The sequence below is a fragment of the Artemia franciscana genome, chromosome 15, assembly GCF_032884065.1.
Source record: "Artemia franciscana chromosome 15, ASM3288406v1, whole genome shotgun sequence".
NCBI lineage: Eukaryota > Metazoa > Arthropoda > Branchiopoda > Anostraca > Artemiidae > Artemia > Artemia franciscana.
The window spans coordinates 11,585,144-11,606,941 of record NC_088877.1 but is presented as its reverse complement, the minus strand read 5'-3'; the positions used below and the strand labels follow the sequence as shown (position 1 = coordinate 11,606,941).

General features: G+C 34.0%; 1 protein-coding gene and 1 long non-coding RNA gene across 15 annotated transcripts in view; both read right to left on the bottom strand.

The window, feature by feature from the left end:
* The window catches only part of LOC136036050 (fat-like cadherin-related tumor suppressor homolog), a 401,362-nt gene that overhangs the window by 231,840 nt on the left and 147,724 nt on the right, over positions 1-21,798 (bottom strand). For all 14 annotated transcript variants that reach the window (XR_010619615.1, XM_065717994.1, XM_065717993.1 and 11 more), the window contains 2 exons: positions 15,055-15,268; positions 7,076-7,215 (listed from right to left, as the gene is read on the bottom strand). Coding sequence is in view for 13 of the 14 variants with exons in the window: in XM_065717994.1 (XP_065574066.1) it covers positions 7,076-7,215; positions 15,055-15,268 (354 nt within the window). In the remaining variant the exon portion in view is untranslated. The remainder of the gene's footprint in view (positions 1-7,075; positions 7,216-15,054; positions 15,269-21,798) is intronic.
* LOC136036052 (uncharacterized) lies at positions 9,688-10,919 on the bottom strand. Its single transcript, XR_010619620.1, has 2 exons — positions 10,571-10,919; positions 9,688-10,024 (listed from the first exon to the last, which is right to left on the bottom strand). It is a non-coding gene; the product is annotated as an uncharacterized LOC136036052 (long non-coding RNA).

Here is a 21,798-nt window from a genome sequence, read left to right as displayed (position 1 = left end):
TAGGTTTCCCCCTCCCAAATCCCCCCAATATGACCAGATCCGGTCGGGATTTAAAATAACAGCTCTGAAACACGATATCCTTCCCAACATCAAATTTCATTAAGATCTGATCAACAGTTCGTAAGTTTAAAATATTTCAATTTTTCTATTTTTTCCGAATTAACGGGCCCCCACTCCCCTCCCCCCAGATGGTCAAATCTGGAAAACGACAATTTCTAATTTAATCTGGTCTGGTTCCTGATACGCCTGCCAAATTTCATCGTCCTAGCTTACCTGGAAGTGCCTAAAGTAGCAAAACCAGGACAGGACACGGACAGAATTTGTGATCGCTATATGTCACTTGGTAGATACCAAGTGACATAAAAAGAGAGATAAAAAAGAGGCCTTTCTCAGAGGTCCAAAACTGCTACCATCTACAGCTCCTAATTATATCTGCTTGTGATTTCAGTTTTGCGGGTTTTTTTTTTTTTTTTTCATCTCGTTTGTTAAATCTGAGAAGGCAACAGTATCTCATGTGCTTTCTAATCCTTAATAGTTCATTCTTTGACAACTTAACCTGTGCTCTTTTGTTCAGGGAAATTGAACAGTATTTTGGACAGGGCAGTTATGTAGTTCCCTTTTAAAGAGAAAAGTCTGAAGGAATGGATAACGCATAATTTTTTAGGATATTTAAATATCTGAATTGAAGACATTTTCATACGAATTTAAGGGGGAAATTACAAAATAGTCATTGTGTTGAAAGATTTTTTTTTGCTTTTCTTTCGATTCTTGTACGTAAGCTGATTATTCAGCATTATTTCATTTCAAAATATGTATATGATATTCGGAGGCATAGACAGGTGGCAATGTTCTGACCCATTCAATATTTTCATTTTTTCTCTTCTTTTATTATTGCATTTAGACAACGTTAGAATTTGAAACATGACTTGTTTCGATAAAACCTCATAAAATACGGTAAGCTTTTCTCTACTTTTTTAATTGTAAAAATACATTTAAAAAACAGCATTTACTTCAATATTTTTTTTAGATAAGTATATGCAAAATGTTTCCAGTATTTTGTGCTAAACATGCACGCATTATCACCCCCCCCCCCCCGACTTCCCTGCACTATATACAGAAATAGCAAAATTTTGTCTCGATTCTTATCTCAAATTAAAAAAAAAGGCATCTTTTCCCAGAAAATCAATTTGATAGACAGGCATGCAGACAGAAGACAAACATTTATCTCAACGGACATGGTAATGACAACTTTTTCGCTTTCTACAGAATAGAAAAGATTTGAAATAAAAAATATGTCAAAAAAGAGCAGGCAATAACTTATTCATTTATTTTTGGAAGATATTGCAACAATTGTTTTTATTCGCATTAGCTGGCAAAAAAGGAAAAAACGGTTTTAAAGAGAAAAAAAAATCCTTGTTTAAACAAATCCCAAATTCGTAGCTGATACGTTTACTTTGCAACCTGTAATCAGGGTCGTTACTAGCCAAAATATTTAGAAGGGGGAGCGAGGAATTTTAACGACTGGCTGGTCATTTTTACCAATTTTTTTTATCAATAATTAGCACAATGTATGTTCTGAATACGATACGTAGCCACTGCACGAGTCGGCAAAACCACAGCATGCACCGACCGAGATTGAGATTTTGGTAAATACCATGTCAATATTATCATGCTATTTATTTAACCAAATGGAAAATCGTGGCACCATTTGTAAAATCACAGCAGGAGTCGGTAAAACGGCTGCATTTACCGACCAAGTTCGAGATTTTGTAGATGACGCGTCAGTATTTTCGTGTCTTTGTTTAAACAAAACAAATTTTGGCGGAGTCGAAAAAATCGTGGCACTTCGCACCATGATTTTTCCGCTTTTTAACGAGTGCCCAAAAATATTGGGGGGCGTCCCCTAATCATACGTGACGGTCCTACCTGTAATTAAGCTTAGCACAATTTCATTTATAGCAATGAATATCGAGGCAAAAAATAGATCCCTTGCAAGCGGGTTTCAAAATTATTAAAATGAAAACCCTCTATTCTGACCGAGATTGGTCAGAATATAGCATGCACCGACCGAGATTGAGATTTTGGTAAATACCATGTCAATATTACCATGCTATTTATTTAACCAAATGGAAAATCGTGGCACCATTTGTAAAATCACAGTAGGAGTCGATAAAACGGCTGCATTTACCGACCAAGTTCGAGATTTTGTAGATGACGCGTCAGTATTTTCGCGTCTTGTTTAAACAAAACAAATTTTGGCGGAGTCGAAAAAATCGTGGCACTTCGCACCACGATTTTACCGCTTTTTAACGAGTGCCCAAAAATAATGGGGGGCGTCCCCTATTCATACGTGACGGTCCTACCTGTAATTAAGCTCAGCACAATTTCATTTATAGCAATGAATATCGAGGCAAAAAATAGATCCCTTGCAAGCGGGTTTCAAAATTATTAAAATGAAAACCCTCTATTCTGACAAATCTATGGCGAATTCTGACGAACCCTTGTCGAACCTATTCTGATACTTCCTAGTAACTAAATTTCAGAAGGTTGTCAATCATTTTTTAAAGCAATGGTCTAATTAAAACTTTGTTTTAATTAGGTAAAACTAGTGGTGAAAATTAGCGTTTGAATTAGATGAAAACATCTTTCTGAGGAGGTCACAGCAACCCGAGCCACCGAAGCTCATACTCGTACTGTACTCGTACGGTACCATTACTGTACTACAAAATACCCATCGTCAAAGTTGTCCCAGACATATACAAGAAATATCCCATTTTTCAAGAGGTTGGTGACACTCCAAAAAGAAGTTTTTTTCATAAATATGAACGAAAAATGTTTCCAGGCCACCCACTAGCCTCAGTTTTTAAGACCCTCTTCTGTGTGCTATCACATTCCAGAAGATGGACTATAAATCGACTCTACAGTAACATTGATAACATAAATCTGAGGCAACAGCTAGGAATACTAGTGAAAAAGCTTTATGTTTAATAGAGAGGAGAAGGGGTTTGTACAAGAATTATCTGAGTGATAGATCATATGAAAACAAAAGGAATGCAAAGAAAGTGGAGAAAGCATTAAAATACCAACTAAGGAGGTGTGAAGTGGAAGCCATGGATAAAATTGCCGAGGATCTGGAAGAAGCAGCTAGACGGCATAATAGTAAAATATTGTACTGGCATGTTAATAAATTGAGAGGGACTAGTCAATCTGACTTGTCCCAGTTGAAAATAGGAACGGGGCCACAATTAGTGATAAGGAAAGAGTTATTTTGAGATAAACCGAGATACAGTTGCAGAAAAAGATATAGAGGGTGACAAGGTTTCTGATACGTTGGATGTGAAGGACTATTTGTTTTGTGAGGAAGAATTAGCGAAAGTACTAGAAGAATAAGAAATATTGAGGCTCCAGGTACTGATAGTATGGTAAATGAATTTCTTAAATATGGTGGCTCTGAGGTTAAAATTACTGAAGATTATGAATATAATTTTGAAAAAGGGAAGTATCTAACGATTTTAGGAAAACCTCAAAGTAAACCAATGTATAAGAAAGGTGATAAGAGTGAGTGTCGTAATTATCAAGGCATTAGTCTGGTTTCTGTAGGTAGCAAATTACTTAGTAATATGATACTTTTTATACTGAGAGCTGCTGTAGACAAAGTTTTAAGAAAAGAACAGTGCGGTTTTAGAAAAGGTAGAGAATGTGTCGACTAAATTTTCAATCTTAGGTTCATAATTGTGAAATGCCTTATTTGTCAAACACCTTTGGTCCTCAGTTTTATAGATTATGAGCAAGCGTTCGATTCTGTTGTTAGAAGAGCTTTCGCAAAACGCCTTATCCTTATGTAGTATACCAGACAAATATATTAAAGTGATTAGTGCTATGTACGAGAAAAATACTGCTGCGGTTAAGGTAGGAAATGAGGTTAGCAGCTGGTTTTGTATTAAATCAGGAGTTAAGCAGGGTTGTGTTCTATCCCCCTTTATATGGATCATTTTGATAGACTTTGTCTTAAGGAGCCCAGGAAAGGCAATGGGAGAGACAGAATCAAATGGGGAGGAAAAACTCTCCTAGACTTAGATTATGCTGATGATTTAAGCATCCTAGATGAAAGTGTCAGCAATATTAACGAACTTTAAGAGATTTTGCGAGTTCAGGGTGCTAGAATAGGATTAAAAATTAACGTTAAGAAGACTAAGTCACAAAGGCTAGGAATAAGTGAAGATGAAAAGGCGACGTTGGGTAACGAAAAGATTGATCAGGTGGGCAGGTTCACTTACCTTGGTAGTATTATTAGTTAAGACAGTGGGAGCAGTGAAGATGTTAAATTTTTTTTTTCAAGCTAATAAAAGTTTGGAAGAATGGGAAGATATGTCTGCAAACCAAGATTAGAATATTGGAAGGTACTGATGACAGTGCTCAAACATGGCTCTGAAGCATGGGCGCTCCAAAAAGCGGATGAAGATTTACTAAAGGTTTTCCAGAGAAATTGTCTATTAATCGTTCTGAGTACCTGGCTGAATGACCGTATTTCAAACAGTAGGCTGTACGAAAAACGTGATTCAATCCCGCTTTCAAGGGCTATAATGAAAGAAAGGTTGAGATGACTAGGGCACGTTATGCAGATGAAGGATGACAGATTGCCGAAGATTATCCGTTTCGATCAACCGTCTAGGGCTAAACGGAAAGCAGGTCTTCCTCGTCTGGGGTGGGAGGATGTCATAAAGAAAGATTTAAAGGAAATGGGAACTTCCTGGGAGGGTGTAAAGAGGGAGGCTTCGAATAGATTGGGATGGGGAAAGAGCGTGCGTAGCTGTGTTAGCCTCAGGCGGCTTGGTGCTGCGGTAAGTTGTAAGTAGCATTAGTAGTAGCATAGCTTCTCATTGTGCAGTATTTGTATGTTCGAATAGACCATTGCTTTAATTTGAACATTTAAAAAGTACAGCAATGGTACTAATGAATACACAGTAATCTTGAAACTAAGCCTCTCTCGTGAAAGTAGCCAAAAGCTTGGCAAAGATAAGAAACAGACTTAAGGGCCAGACAAAATTTTGCATGGCTAGACCGGTGACGGTTCTGAATTCTCTTGGGCCCAGGGCAAAATCTTGATTAGCCCCCCCCCCCTCTCCTGTCTCCCACGAAATTTCAGTTTAAATTTTAACAAAATTTTTCATTTATTAGCCAAATTATTTTCAATTAATTAATCAATTGATAATGTATCTTTTAATTATTGTTTTGTTTACTATTTAAATTTTATAATTACTATGCAAAATGATTATTCTTATAATTAAACAAAATAATTATTTAATTACAAATTGATTATAGCGGATAGATTATTTATTTGAAATTTTGCACCCTTACAATTTCTGCGCCGGGGCAAGTACCTAAGCTTTTTTGAATAAAAAAAAAAATCTTAAAATGAGCGGTAATCAAGGAGTGATTTTGAGGTCAAAAATCGGTGTAGAATACGCACGTATTGATTAAATGCAGCTGCTTTAGCTTACAATCAATGTCTGTCTTGTGTCATATTTGTCTAGAATAATTTTTATTCTTTTTGATTTTTTTTTTTCTTTTTTTGTATTTGGTTTTATGAGGGGAATAGAATTATTATTGTCGTTATTTTAGAAGACCAAGAAGCATTTTACTTATTAATGTGGCTCAATTATTTGTGTGATTGCAGTTGTCGTAAATTTTGCAATTTGGATTTTGCAGATCTTTATAAAAAAAAATATTTTCCCCTAAAACAGCTTTTCCGAGTTTCCATACTAAGGTAAAAGACTTCTTTGGCGAAGACTTTTTGAAAGAAGAAACGCTGTCTTAGTTTTGACATAAGTTTTAATTCTAACAAACTTATTTCCCCTCGTGTTTGAGCTTTGTTAATTCACCTGCAAAGGATATCAGGGTAAGAAAAAGAATATTTTATTACAGCGAAAGGTATAAATTGCAGTTCCTGTTTATAAATAACGAGAATTCAGACATTATTATGTACCCATTATCGGTAATTGCCATTAGAAGAAAAGTGAAAAGATTTTGAGACTTTTTGCATTAAGAACTAACGACCTCTATTGACCTACATTTTCAATTCAAGCTCTATTCTTTCTCGGAAATTCCAGCAAAGAAAGTTATAATTGCAATACTTGACAGCCAAGTGCAATGCGAGGGGTGAAGTACTGGGTAATTTCATATGCATCAGACAAGAACAAAGAATACATATCCTGCTTGGGGGAACATGAGACAGGTTCGGAGGCTGGGAAAGATGTACATATTTTTAGGTACTTCTTATTCAAACTGTCAAAAAATTGTTTTTTCATTTTACCCCCTCCCCCCAAAAAAACCTGCATAAATATCGGTCTTTGACATTTTCTGAGTTACCACGTCAAGTTCAGTTCCTACATTGTAATTTCTACGAGGGGTCACCCACTCTCAGTCGCTGAGAATAAATTTTGGATTACCACTAGTCCCGTCACAAGTTCCACATCCCTCCACACCACGAGTCTTTGCGCCATAAACAACCTCAGTACCTAATGTTCCCCTTCTTCGATTCAGCTTCTTTCCACGAATACATTGATTTATCATTTCAGAGAGGGCTCAAACACTCTCCATCATTTAGACTTCATTCTAAGGACAGTTTATTCCCCCACATGTGGCTCACTTCCACCATACTCTGCTTCTTCACACTACAACTGCCAGACTTCACGCCACGCATGGCACACTTGTATTTAGTGTGGCACGTCCCACAAGATGGATACAATTTTTGAAATCCCCCCACAAAATCGATGCCACTGATTCAAGCAACTTAGAAGAATGGAAGAAACCTTACATGAGTTTCAACGGGATTACTTCAGTGATGACTAACTCAGTAAAACAAAATTAAAACTCAAAACCCAGAATTAAAACTGAATCTATCATTAAAACACATTTTGAATCAAAACAATTTTTTGTGCTTGTTCTCCCCTGGAATAGTCTCCTCTAGATCTGGAAATCTATGAGGGGACAGAACCTCCGCTCCTTTCCCCTCTCTCCCAGCCAAACTGACGTCACTAATTCAAGCTACTCAGAAGATTGAAAGGAATCTTACATGAACTTCAACAGGATTGCTACCATCTGTGATGACCACAGTCAGATTGTAAGAAGAAAACGATTCAGCATCCAACGCCTTACGTACGTAAATTTGTCCAGATGAATTGTCAATGGCAAATGTATCATTGGCATTCCCATCTAAAAGAAAAACAGCAAAGAATTAAAAAAAAGGAACAAATACGATCATAAACTGATGACTATTACAGTCTGAGGGCAGTGTAACATATACTACTTCTACTACTAACATCTCACCGCAGCACCAAGCCGCCAGAGGCCAACACAGCTACGCACGTTCCTCTTCCGTCCCAATCTATCCAAATCCTCCCTCTTTACATCTTCCCAGGAAATTCTCATTTCCCTTAAATCTTTCCTTACCACTTCCTGCTACCCCAACCGCAGACAACCTGCTTCCCGTTTAGCCCAAGACGGTTGGCCAAAAAGCACAATCTTTGGCAATCTATCATCCTTCATCCAAAGAACATGCTCTAGACATTTCAACCGTTCTCTCATTATCAAACAGTTCGTGGTAACGAACTGTAAGTAAGGAACAACAGCTCAATAGTAACCGAAACTCTAAAAAACGGAATGTTGATACCAGTAGATATTATGACAAGAACTGACTTATTATGCTGATTCAAATATATAAGTTTCATTAAGACCCCCTTGAAGTCATTGAATTTCAATAAAAATCACACCATCAGATTCAGCGTATCAAAGAACCCTACTGTAGAGGCTTCAAGCTCCTATCTGCAAAAATGTGGAATTTTGTAATTTTTGCCAGAAGAAAAATCACGGATGCGTGTTTATTCATTTGTTTTTTCTTTTTCTTTTTTTTTCCAGGGGTGATCGTATCGACCCAGTGGGCCTAGAACGTCAGGAGAGGGCTCATTCTAACAGAAATGAAAAGTTTTAGTGTCCTTTCAAAATGACCAAAAGAATTGGAGGTCAACTTGGCCCCCTCCCACGCCACTTTTTCCCAAAATCGTCCAATCAAAATTTTGAGGTAGCTCTTTTGTTCAGCATAGTTAAAAAGGCCCAATAACTATGTCTGTGGAGATAACATGATCCACCACAGTCACTGGGAAAAGATCTTTAAGTTATATAAAAATTGCCCATTGTTTGCATATAATTTTTGTTATTGGGAAGTATACATATATTTTTTCGGGTGGGGAAGGGAGGACGAATTTTTGCTGGGGGGGATTTTGAAAGGGGAAAATTTTCCATAAAGAGGGAAGTTTCCAGGGGGCGAACTTTTATGGGAAAATTTTAGACTGGGGGAATTTGCGAAAATTCCTATGCGAAATTTCTTTATATGTCATGCTTTCTCTTTACAAATTCAATTTTGCTTGTGGTGATGCTAAGGGTAATTGTCCGGGGTAAATTTTTGCCAGGATTGAATTTTCTTGAGAATATTTCCGCGGGAAGGAGGATTTTTCCGTTGAGGTGGAGCCAGATGTCCTGGCGTTATTTAAAGAACGATTAGAAATTATATTAAAAAAAACAAGTTTTTTCAGCTGATAGTAAGGAGCAACATTAAAACTTAAAACAAACAGAAATTATTATGTATATGAAGTATACCTCGCTCTTTACGCTAAAGTCTAAATTGTGTCCCAATTCTTTAAAACAACTCGTAAACACAAGGACCGTTTAATTACAACAATAAGTAAGTTTTTTCAAAGTGCCGACATGCAGTTTTATTCCGACAGGCAGTCGGCATAAAACTCTTGCGAATATAGAATAAAAACTCAAATTATTTAAAAATGAACATTGATTATAGTTCAGTATATAGACATTAGTGAAATTCACTTGTGTTTCTAGATTTATGGGGGCAATCGTTTGCAACATTTTCTTTTTCTTTTTTTACATTTGGAAAGAACGTGAAGTTTTTTTTGAAAAATAGAAAAAAATTGAACCCTAGGAACTTTTTACATCGCCCCATCGCCAACGGATGAATTACGAATTTATTAACACTTGTCAACAAATATATATAGGCTACTAGCTGTTGGGGTGGCGCTTCGCGCCACCCCAACACCTAGTTGGTGGGGGCGCTTCGCGCCCCCCCCAAGCCCCCCCGCGCGCGTAAGTCGTTACGCGCCATAATAGTTACGCGCCATTGTAGTTGTGTCCCTATGTCCCACCTGTGAATATAGATATATATATATATATATATATATATATATATATATATATATATATATATATATATATATATATATATATATATATATATATATATATATATATATATATATATATATATATATATATATATATATATATATATATATATATGGTTTTAACTACGTAAAACTTGCGAATATACAACATTCTTTGCTGTCCCATTGTCTTTGCATATAAATAGATTGTCAGGTTTACCGACTCTTGAACATGCAACATATAATGGTCCATGGGAAAACAATCTGTATTCAGATCTATACCTCATGATTCTAATGATTGCCCTTGAGCTTTGTTGATGGTGATTGCTAATCGACCATTCCCTGTCCCGGTGTCCCGGTCGTCATTTATATCCCCCTGTTTCCCCCGGTGTCCCCGTTGTAGTTGTGTCCCTGTGTCCCGGTCGTCATTTATATTCCCTGTGTCCCGGTCGTCATTTGTATCCCTGTGTCCCGGTCTGTATATACATTCGTTTTTTAGTTTTGTTTTTCTCCTTTATTTTTTTCCTTTTTTTTTCTTTTTTAGTTTATTTAGATTTTTAGATTTTTTAGTTTTTTTATTAGTTTTTAGTTTTTTTTTCTTTTTTTTTGTAGTTTTTACCTTCTTTTTAGTTTTGTTAGTTTTTTTTTTTACTTATGTCCTGGTCGTCATTTATACTCCCTGTGTCCCGGTGCTTTGTTGATTGCTAATAGAACATTCCTTTTGTCCTGGTCGCTTTCTCTTTGAGTGTCGTCATTTATTTTTTTTCTTTTTTAGTTCTTTTAGTTTTTACCTTTTTTAGTTTTTTTTAGTTTTTTAGCTTTTTTACTTTTTTTAATAGTTTTTAGTTTTTTTGTAGTTTTTGCCTTTTTTAGTTTTTTCAGTTTTTTTTTTAGTTTTTTATTGGTTTTTACCTTTATTTTAGCTTATTTTTCAGTTTTTTCCTTTTTTTTAGTTTTTTTTTAGTTTTTAGTTTTTTTAGTTTTTTACCTTTTTTTAGTTTTTTAGTTTTTTTAGTTTTTTAGCTTTTTTATTTTTTTATTAGTTTTTAGTTTTTTTTGTAGTTTTTGCCTTTTTTTAGTTTTTTAGCTTTTTTATTAGTTTTTAGTTTTTTTTGTAGTTTTTGCCTTTTTTTAGTTTTTTTCTTTTTAGTTTTTTGTAGTTTTTACCTTCTTTTTAGTTTTGTTAGTTTTTTTTTTACTTATGTCCTGGTCGTCATTTATACTCCCTGTGTCCCGGTGCTTTGTTGATTGCTAATCGAACATTCCTTTTGTCCTGGTCGCTTTCTCTTTGAGTGTCGTCATTTATTTTTTTATTTTTTAGTTCTTTTAGTTTTTACCTTTTTTAGTTTTTTTTAAGTTTTTTAGATGAAAATTTTTTTTAGTTTTTTCCTTTTTTTCTTTTTAGTTTTTTATTGGTTTTTACCTTTATTTTAGCTTATTTTTCAGTTTTTTCCTTTTTTTTAGTTTTTTTTATTTTTTATTTTTTTTTTAGTTTTTTACCTTTTTTTAGTTTTTTTAGTTTTTTTAGTTTTTTAGCTTTTTTACTTTTTTTATTAGTTTTTAGTTTTTTTTGTAGTTTTTGCCTTTTTTAGTTTTTTCAGTTTTTTTTTAGTTTTTTATTGGTTTTTACCTTTATTTTAGCTTATTTTTCAGTTTTTTCCTTTTTTTAGTTTTTTTTCGTTTTTAGTTTTTTAGTTTTTTACCTTTTTTTAGTTTTTTTAGTTTTTTTAGTTTTTTAGCTTTTTTATTTTTTTTATTAGTTTTTAGTTTTTTTTGTAGTTTTTGCCTTTTTTTAGTTTTTTTAGTTTTTTAGCTTTTTTATTAGTTTTTAGTTTTTTTTGTAGTTTTTGCCTTTTTTTAGTTTTTTTCTTTTTAGTTTTTTTGTAGTTTTTACCTTCTTTTTAGTTTTGTTAGTTTTTTTTTTACTTATGTCCTGGTCGTCATTTATACTCCCTGTGTCCCGGTGCTTTGTTGATTGCTAATCGAACATTCCCTTTGTCCTGGTCGCTTTCTCTTTGAGTGTCGTCATTTATTTTTTTCTTTTTTAGTTCTTTTAGTTTTTACCTTTTTTAGTTTTTTTTAGTTTTTTAGATGAAAATTTTTTTTAGTTTTTTCCTTTTTTTCTTTTTAGTTTTTTATTGGTTTTTACCTTTATTTTAGCTTATTTTTCAGTTTTTTCCTTTTTTTTAGTTTTTTTTTATTTTTTATTTTTTTTAGTTTTTTACCTTTTTTTAGTTTTTTTAGTTTTTTAGCTTTTTTACTTTTTTTATTAGTTTTTATTTTTTTTTTGTAGTTTTTGCCTTTTTTTAGTTTTTTCAGTTTTTTTTTTTAGTTTTTTATTGGTTTTTACCTTTATTTTAGCTTATTTTTCAGTTTTTTCCTTTTTTTTAGTTTTTTTTAGTTTTTAGTTTTTTTAGTTTTTTACCTTTTTTTAGTTTTTTTAGTTTTTTTAGTTTTTTTAGTTTTTTAGCTTTTTTATTTTTTTTATTAGTTTTTAGTTTTTTTTGTAGTTTTTGCCTTTTTTTAGTTTTTTTAGTTTTTTAGCTTTTTTATTAGTTTTTAGTTTTTTTTTGTAGTTTTTGCCTTTTTTTAGTTTTTTAGTTTTTTAGCTTTTTTATTTTTTTTATTAGTTTTTAGTTTTTTTTGTAGTTTTTGCCTTTTTTTAGTTTTTTCAGTTTTCAGTTTTGTCACCTGATCCAGTTTTTTCAGGTGACGTCACCTGATCCATCCACAGATCCACACACAGACAACTTATTTTTATATATATAGGCTATATAATAAATAATGTCGTCAACAAAAGATAGGAAAAATAAAAAGTAAATTCAACAGCATATTGATGGCTATTTCGCCTTTCCATCTTTGGAATTTGCAAAATATAGAATATTGTTTTGAAATACAAGAATCGAAAAAAAGCAAAGAGAGGAGGGGATGGGAGGATGATTTTCTTACATAATAGGGCAGTACAATCCTTCCAAAAAGTATTGTTCCCAAAATCGATGATAAGCTTCAAGAAGAAACAGAAAACGATAAAATTATTTAAGGAAAATTAACAAAGATAAAAAATTCCACTGAAGAAATAGTTTATATTTAACATAAATTCTAGAAAATGATGAATAATAAAAATCATAAAAAGGTTTACTTTTGATTTGATTAAACAAAATCGAATAAAACAATTCCAAAAAAGATGCAGCCTCTAACGACATCTGTACGTAAATCTGGAAATTGTGAGATATAAAATATTCTCCGGGAAATACAAAATCGAGAAAAACATAGAAGGCAGAGAAGAGAGAGAGAGAGAATAACTTTCTTGTATAAGAGGGCAGTATAATCCTTCTGAAAAAAAAAATCGACGTTAACCTTCAAGAAGGAACAGAAACGACATGTTAAGACATTAATCTTGATAATAATTTGATTTTATATAAATTAAATATCTAATTACATAATTAAATAACTTAATTTACTTTTTCTTCTATTAACTTTTGCAGAAATACTGGATTTTGCACAGGAGCATCAATTCACGAAAATGTAGTGGCGACAATGTTTTTTTTTTTCATTATTTTAAAATTATGATACCCAAAAAAGATATTTTCAAAGTCTAGGGTGGGAAAAGAGGGGCGATTTGGCCTTTTTTTATTTTTCCAGTGAAGGTATAAAAAAAATAATTTTCGATTGATGGAATTTAACCATGCAAAACCAAACGAGCCCCCTCCCAGGTGGCACGTCTGAATCTCCGCCTTATATAATTCTCCAGTTTGAAACGCATCCTAAAAAGTAAATATGTGAAATTGGTTATTGTCGAAAAATCGTTTTCATCATTCTATTAGTTATCATCTTTCAATGATAACCCCCTAAAAAAAAATTTTCTTTTAATTTAAAGCAGGGGTGCAAGAAAATGATCTAGCAGGAACAATAAGAACAACTCTGTCAAAAGTTATTTTGTAAAAAGTAATAATTCGATTACATAACTTTATCATGTTGTCCCATTATTTTGTCAGTAAATAATGTTTCTTTTCGAACTTCTGGAAATTTTTCCGGCAATCCAGAACCAACTTCAACAATAAATTCTTTCAAGCCTACAAATTAGTGTTTCTTGACACATTTAGTATTTATTTCTAGGCAGAAAGCTCCTGAAATAAAAACCTACCTCGGACAGAAATTAACTTAAGTTGACTCTCTGTATTCCATGCTCATTGCCATGGTGAGCAATAATCAAAAGGTAAACCTAGTATACCATCAGGGGCCCCCAAGGACTAAGCAGAAACCTATATTGAATTTTTTTTAAAAGCACCTAACAAGCATAAAACTACAATAAACTACACCTAACTATCGTATTTTGGGCCTGCTTATATTTTTTTAGGTCTATTTGGGAACGAATTTATGGGAATGATTGGAAGAAATAAAGCTCAATGTAAAACTATGCTTGTTTTTTTCGTTGAAGATCATATTACCCATTGATAAAATTTAGGTTACTCATACGAAATGAAATAAAAAAAAAACAATCAAAACTGGGTTATTCAATTGGGTTATTGAATTATTGGGTCAAAACGGGGTTATTGAATTATTACTAAATTGGGTTATTTCTAGACCTCTTAGGACCGCGAGGACTAGTTTCACATTCCCAGCTCCCCATCCCTCGTCAGTTGTATTCACGATAAGTAAAACTCTAGAGCATGGACATTTAAAAAAAAACAAAAACGGAACTATCACAATTTCACGATACCCTTTAAATTTAAGATATAATAATGTTTGGAGCCTATATCAAATTGTCAATAAATAAGTAAAGATGTTCTTTACAAATGATTTTATTGGCAAAGCTAGGGCGGGAACTTGCTCAAGAAGAGGGAGGGGGGCTTCGGCGAAGGGGGACAGAGCAACCTTCCCTTGCTTTGTGCGTAGTTGCCAATTAGTCTTTTCTCATAACACCATTGATTAAGTGTACCAAGCCGTTTTTCTTGTGTTTGTGGAGATAACCTGTGCAGAAGAGAGTGATGGCGAACAATCAATAGCTGTGGTACCGACAGGATTACAATCCTTAAATTGTCGGAGATAGGTGATTTGAGTATCCGTTCTTCCCAAAAGTTCGTTCGTGGCACCCCCCCCCCCCACACAAAAAAAACTTGTGTATGCACCTGAACTCCAGTGTCCAAAAAACCTTAGCTGTTTACAGACAGCTGCTCGATACACCGAGGAAACTACCTGGTACCCATGGCAAGCCCCGATGATGCTTTCAAGCCCCGATGATGAAAGTGGTTATGCGTGGCTCTGGAACTTCTGCAATTCTGAAGTTTGAGGAAGATATGCAAGAAATTTTCCAGAGGAATTGTTTAAGGTCACTTTTAGGTCCTCGTTTGACTATCAAACAAGCTGTACACAAGATGGGGTTAAATCCCACTTTCAAGGGATATTATAGAAGGAAGATTAAGATTGCTAGGCCATGTCAGACACGTACACAATGAGGTTGGGTAGCCTTTCGACCCGTATTTCTCCAACTGAAATCTCCGAACTTTTCATAAGACTTTACGATAATTTCTTATTTTTCATAAAGTTGGTCTCTTTTTAGAAAGTGTGCAATCCACCCGTTCCCGAAATTTCCGGTTAGAAAAATATCCACATTTTCTAAAACTCTAAATATACATCAAATGTCTTACTTTTGCTTTTTTCGTCAGCTTCATCCCCCCTCCTCTGAGATATGTGTAAGAAAAGAAGCCCTTGTTAGCCAACCTTTATTTCCTAGGCAATACCTTGTGAAACAAGAAAATAACAATAACAATGATATTTTATCCACTGATCTTCCTCGAAACACAATTGTGAATTTCGATACCTGTAATCAAAAACCAGAGATGATCGCCATCTCCATCTTCAGCGTATATCCCCGTCACTAGGGTGCCAACTGGTTGTTCTTCATCTAAGAAAATATGATTGACATATTCCAATACTTTTGGGCGGTTGGGAGATGTCTCCGGAATGTCAATGATAGTGACAATGACATGAGTCGTGGAACTCAAAGAAGGCGTCCCTTTGTCAATAGCTCTTATCTAAAATAAAAGATAATAAGAAAGTAGGAACTATGAGTAGAATCAATATATTATCTACTAATTTAGAAAATGATAAAGAAAGGATGAAGAAAGGAATGATAAAAAGAGGAAAGAAGAAAAAACTGAAAGCAGGACATTGGAAAGTTTCCAAAAAACGTTATTTTTCTTAACTGAACCTTTAGTGCAAACTAATTGTCGTTAGGCAGATTATGAAAGGCTAATAAAAAAGGAATGGTTCCCATTGAACTCAATCCCTGTTTAACTAACGCTCCTACAACCCAGCCCTCTTCAAACCCAACGCAGTTTTAACTCAACCTCCATGTAACTCAATACCATTTAACTCAATCCCATGTAACCGAAACCCTGATTCTTCTCAAACCCTGCAACAGGTTAGGTTGGGATGAAAGGGGTGAAGTAGACTGGGGGTTGATTGCATGGGAGTTCACTTAAACGGGGGTTGAGTTGCATTGAGTTGAATTGAACGGGGTTCATTTAAACGTGGTTGACTTACACGGCTGTTGAGCAACACGGATGTTGAATCAAATGGAGGTTGAGTTGAATGGGGGTTGATTTAAACGCAGGTTCAGTTGCATGCACATAATCTTTGGTACTTCAGCATGAGCTTAATAGGAAATCAGACTATGAGTACCATTAGTAGTGCAGTGTTGCGCAGCAACACCGCCACTACAGAACTTGAAAGACTCAAAACGAGCTTAAATTAAACTTGTGAAAATCTTGAGTTCATCAAAAGTTATAATTTTATTTGGATGATATCAAAACTTCCAGAAATTTGTAAATTTTTTTGCTAGTCTTGTACGTTTTTAAATTTTCTATTAGTTATAAAACAGTTAGGGCAAGTTTAGCAAATAGGGCAAATGCTAGTTCATTGTTTTTAGAACGACGAATATCTATTTCGTCTGTTTGGCAGAAGTGGTTCTTTTTTTGGTGAAATGTAAGGGGAAAATATGAATAATATTTAATAATAATTATAAATAGTTATACAAAAATATGAATTATATAAAATTATACAAAAAATATGGAGAGACGGCCATTTCATTATTTAAAATAGCAAAAGTGGTTCTTTTTTTTGGTGAAATGTAAGGGGAAAACATGAATAATATTTAATAATAATTAAAAATAGTTATACAAAAATATGAATTATATAAAATTATATAAAAATTATGCAGGAACGGCCACTTCATTATTCAATATTATATAAATAAAACGGAGGGTTTGAGAGGAAAAACTCCTGATAAGAGGAAAAGAAGAGCTAAAGGAAAATTTTACACACGGTTTAACTGGCTTTGTTTCATTTTTCAAAACTAAAAGTGAGTTTACGAATGAAAAAAAAACCCATTAAAGTACGAAACAGTATTTAGCAATAAAAAACGAATTCTTTTTAATTTATCGCTTTTTAAGCAGGCATAAGTGCTTTCTGACTAAACAATATTTTTCTTCTTTTTTGTACCTATCATAACTCCTATTTATGTCTATCTTTCCTCACTGTACTTCATTTAAGATTTTCGGTCATTTAAAATAAAACTAACAAATCACAATATACGGAGGATATAAATTAAATGCCCAAAATATTCCAGTAAATTCTTAAATCTTAAATTTTCGGGCGCGAAGAACAAATTATATTCTGAAAATATACGACATATACAGAACTAGCCAGGGAGCTTTAACATTTGCACCAACACAATTTTCTATCCTGAAGTTATGATATCTAATTTAACTAGAATCCCAGAAAACAGACAAAAAGTAGAAACAATAGGGACTTTTTTCCAAGATAGTAGAATTCAATTCGGTGGATATTTCGGCCCTATGTCCAAGGGCCGAAATATCCACTGCACAAACCTCCATTTATTGTGTGTTGAATCAGCCGAGATTAATTTTATGTCCCCCGGTTCAGTTACCTTAAAGGTTCATTTATACTAAGATTTAGGTATCGCCATTAAGACTAATGTCGAACCCACCCACAAGACGGTTTAGTTAAATTCCATAGCTAGCTAGAGCAGCATTAATCCTTAGTTGCACAGAAAGAAAAAAAAAATGAAAAAGGAATAAAAGCATGCCATGAACACTTTCTATCTGAACAAGCAAGAGCAAGCCAATCAGACGAATCTTATTATCAACCGCAAATTTGATTGTGAAGGCGATAAATATTTCAAGCTGTACTTGGAAAATGGGTTTAGAGTAACAGAATTCCCTAGAAACTACAAAACCAAACAAAAATATAGCTCTTCTTGCTTGAATTCTGCATCGAGAAATGGAACAAGAAAAACTAAACTGTGAGAAGCTTTCTTTCTTTCTTCTATACCAGAAAGAGGCTGTTCCAATGGCATATAAATAAAATCCCAAAGCTCTAGATAACAAATTCCTTTACAAAGACAATAAGATGGGTACTTTTTATAAGAATGTCTTTACAAATGTAACTCTCACATCTCTCTTAATTGGCTGAGTGAAGTTTGTGTTTCTTTGCTGACCTCGTACTATTGTCCTAAACCGGGGCCAAATCCAGGGGGGTTACCGAGTTTAACACCCATCCCCCCCCCAAAGATTATCTGACTCGTAAAATCGTGACGAAAATGCATATAAACAAATTGTTGATGCCTTTTTAAAGTGTTATTTTTTGTAAGCCCCGCAGAAGAAAAAAAAATGTTCCCACCAAACATAAACCACGAATACGCCGTTGTCGAGAAAAACAACAAGTTTGTTAGTTCTTCAAAAAAATCGAATTCCTGTAATTTAATTTTCATTTTTTTTTGTAAGCCCCTTAGAAAAAATGCCCCTCCCCCAGAAGAAAAATCTTGAACAGGCATTTGTCCAAAAAAATACTAAGGTCCTTATTTATTAGCCCATAAACACTTGAGAATTTGGATCTAGAGGTACGGGGTTGAAACAACAGAGACACTTGGGAGATGGATAGGATGTAGGCCTATATAATTTGGGATGTATATTTGCACATTGGGGAGGGGGGTTGGAGGTTAAGGCTAGCGAGACTACATGTAAAATGTAACCTAACCAAAATACCGATTAGATATTTATTAAAACATATGTACAACGTAGTTTTCCACTGAACCGAAGGTAATTATATCCGTATACAAACAGCAATAAACCAGTTATTGTCTGATTTCATAGATCAAAATTCTTGAGTGTGTACCGGCAAACAGATAAGTACCAACACAAATTTTATTAATTCCCCAAAAAAATCGAATTCCTCGAATTTTTTACCTGAAAGTCAAGCATCGGCAACTATGTATAATTACAGTTTGGGTTCTCATTTGAGCTACATTGAGTGGTTTTCTACTATTTAATGTTACATATTTTACATCTTGATTGAAAGGAATCCACGTTGAAACGCAGCGACTTGTGTGGTAAAGCGTTACGGTTGAGTGCATCATTATGATATTTGAAAAATAAATTATATTTTCCTCCAGGTATAGCAATAACTATGAAAATTAGTGGGCGATAGCACCATTTTTTTTCTGACGTTTCGTTAATAGTGCTTATGCCGAACCAGCTACATAAGCAGGGGGGGATTAAAGCTGTTAAGCCCTAACTACTCAAATTCAAATTCATCTTATGAATATACTTCTTAATTTTTTGATTTGCAAGTGTATATGGTAAATTCAGTTATTAGCTTTGTGGGATGGAAAAATTATTACCGCTGATTGAAGGGAATGTAGCGATTTTAGAAAAAGGGGATGAGGTGTTCATAGGGTTAACTATGATACTCTACAGCGGAAAATTTATCGGGTTCATTTTCTTTGACGATTCTATTTTTATCTCACATTTATTTTGTTTACTAAATGAAAAAAATCCCTTTTTTTGTAGTGGAATGTGCCGGGAATTTTTGCATTTAAGCACAAAAGTATTGCATAAAAATACAGAAGAGTCGCTGCGATATGCAATTACAACAATATGCGCCATGTCTATTGTAACCAAACTCAATACAAACTATATATCTGACTTTTTATTAGTGCAAAACTTTGTTTCACAAAGTTTTACTTCAGAAAGCCTTCGGTTGATTCTTCTAAGAATCCCTTAGAATTAGTACAACTTAAGTACATGCGTAAGATTTTACTTTGGCAGGGCTGGAGGGGGGGTGACCCTTCTCTAAAGAGCTAAGGGATCCTACATCCTAGATGTTTCGTTGATAGTGCTTACTCCGCGCCAGCTACATAAGCCTTTCGTTAACTTTTCGAACTTCTGCGACAATTACGATCCCCAGTCAATTTCAACACAAATTGGTTCGGGAGTTCTCTATGGTGCTAGGAGAATTTGCAATTCCGCATTTTACCAGCTTCCAGGAGCACATTCACATGCAGTCGTATGTTACGCATGTAAGTAAATTGTCGTACAGTGTACCATTAATTTATTAAAATGCCAAGAAATTTGAACAAACAAGCTTTTTCACACAAAAATAAAGAGTATAAATCAAGTCAAAGTGAACGGATATTAATGTAAATGAACGTAAATGAACGTAAATGGGGAGGGGGAGATTTTCAGACCATTGTTCCCTCAACATCTCATTTCATTTTTTGAATTTCACCGATCGATCACGATCTTATTATTTTCATGATATTTATTATAATTTACAAGTTTTTGTGTGTTTTTATCTTTCAACTTTTCCTTCTTTTTTTTTCTTTGAGACTTTTTGGAGACAGCGGATATATGAAACCAACCACGAATGCCAGGGATTTTATATCTCATCATTTAGTTTTACAATTTACCCCATAATTGTCTATATTTTGCGTACAATTCACGTACTTGTAGTTTTGCCAAATCTACCCCACCCCTGCCAAAGTAAAATCCTAAGCATTTACTTAAGTTGTACTAATTCCTTAGGTTATGTTTGTGACATTTAAGACAAAGCGAAATCCCGCACCCCTTAAAAAAAGTAAAAGAAAATGGATTTTGCCGGTCTTGTTATAACTTCTGTAATTTGAAGTTAGAGGTAGAGCCACTTGAGAGCCTGTTGGTTTTGGAGAGGGCAACTCTAAAGGGCCAAAGGTCAATTCACATTACAATAGGATTTAGCAAAATCTGACGTACGTACTTACGTTGTACTAATTTGTTAGGTTAAGCTTGTGACATTTAAAACAAAGAAAAATCACTTCAAAAATATAAAGAAAATGCATTTTGCCGTTCTTGTTACTGCTTCTGTAACTTGAAGTTAAAAAGGTAGAGCCAATTGAGAGCCAGTTGATATTGGACAGGGCTACGCTGAAGGGCTAAAGGTCAATTCACATCGCAATGAGATTTAGTAAAATCCGACGTACGTACTTAAGTTGTACTAATTTGTTAGGTTAAACTTGTGACATTTAAAACAAAGCAAAATCACTTCAAAAATATAACGAAAACGCATTTTGCTGTTCTTGTTATCACATCTGTAATTTGAAGTTAAAAGGTAGAGCCACTTGAGAGCCGGCTTATTTTGGAGAGGGTTACGCTAAAGGACTAAAGGCCAATTCACATCGCAATAGGATGTTACTAGTACCTATTTTTAGCTAGCCTAGATTCGGGAATCAGCTGAAACCAAGCTCTCATAATAAACATAATAAATAAATTATAAATAAAAAGTAAAATAATAATAATTATAGAAAATAATAAAAAAAAAGAAATAATAAAAAATAAATAAAAAATATAATAACAAAATAAAGAATATAATCATAATAGACGTGATAAACATTCAGCTAGTGCACAGAACTTGGTCGAGCCAAAACTGAAGCTCAATCGACTTGAACTAGATTAAGGCCAAGCCAATCAGAATTGCTCATAGGATTTTATAATTGGCTAATACCCAACCTTTATTCAGATAAAGAACAAATTGCGAAAAGAAACAATAATAATTGGAAACGTGGAATAGAAGAGAAATAAAATAATGGGAGGAGCTACTGGATCTCGTCAGAGTTCAAGAACATTTGTATACCAAGATAAACAAGGACTATATAAGATATAAAAGACAAACACATGCGAATGGTAAAATCTGATCATTATCATCAGCTAATACCGGGTGTAGGGACGAGCTAAATTCCGGTATTAATAAAATTTCATCGTGGATGGGTCTTAAGCCCTAATCCTTCACATTAAGATTTGAAATATAAATTTTTCCGAATTGTAAATATATATAATAACATCTAAGAATACTAAGCCATAGAGCCATGACCTACTCAGTACTATTCCCGAAGAGAGAGGGGACAGGGGTGCAATTTGTATAAAATTCTCAGGGGCCAAGGTTTTAATTTTTTGCCAAAAAATTATTTTTTTCTCGAACGCTAAATATTTTCCCTTTTTTTGCTTTTTTGATAGGAATGATAAATGCAAATGTGACCCCCGCCTGCAATGGTGCCCATGGATACAGTTGGACAAGAGCTTTCACAATATTTAAAAAGCAAAAATTTCATTTTTTGCCATGTTTTAACCTAGACCCTTAATATGAATTCTTCATCTTGGTTTCCACAAAATGGCGTCCCTTCACAGGCTAAGCGGTTCCCCTTTTTCTGGAAGTGCTCTATTTAAGGGGA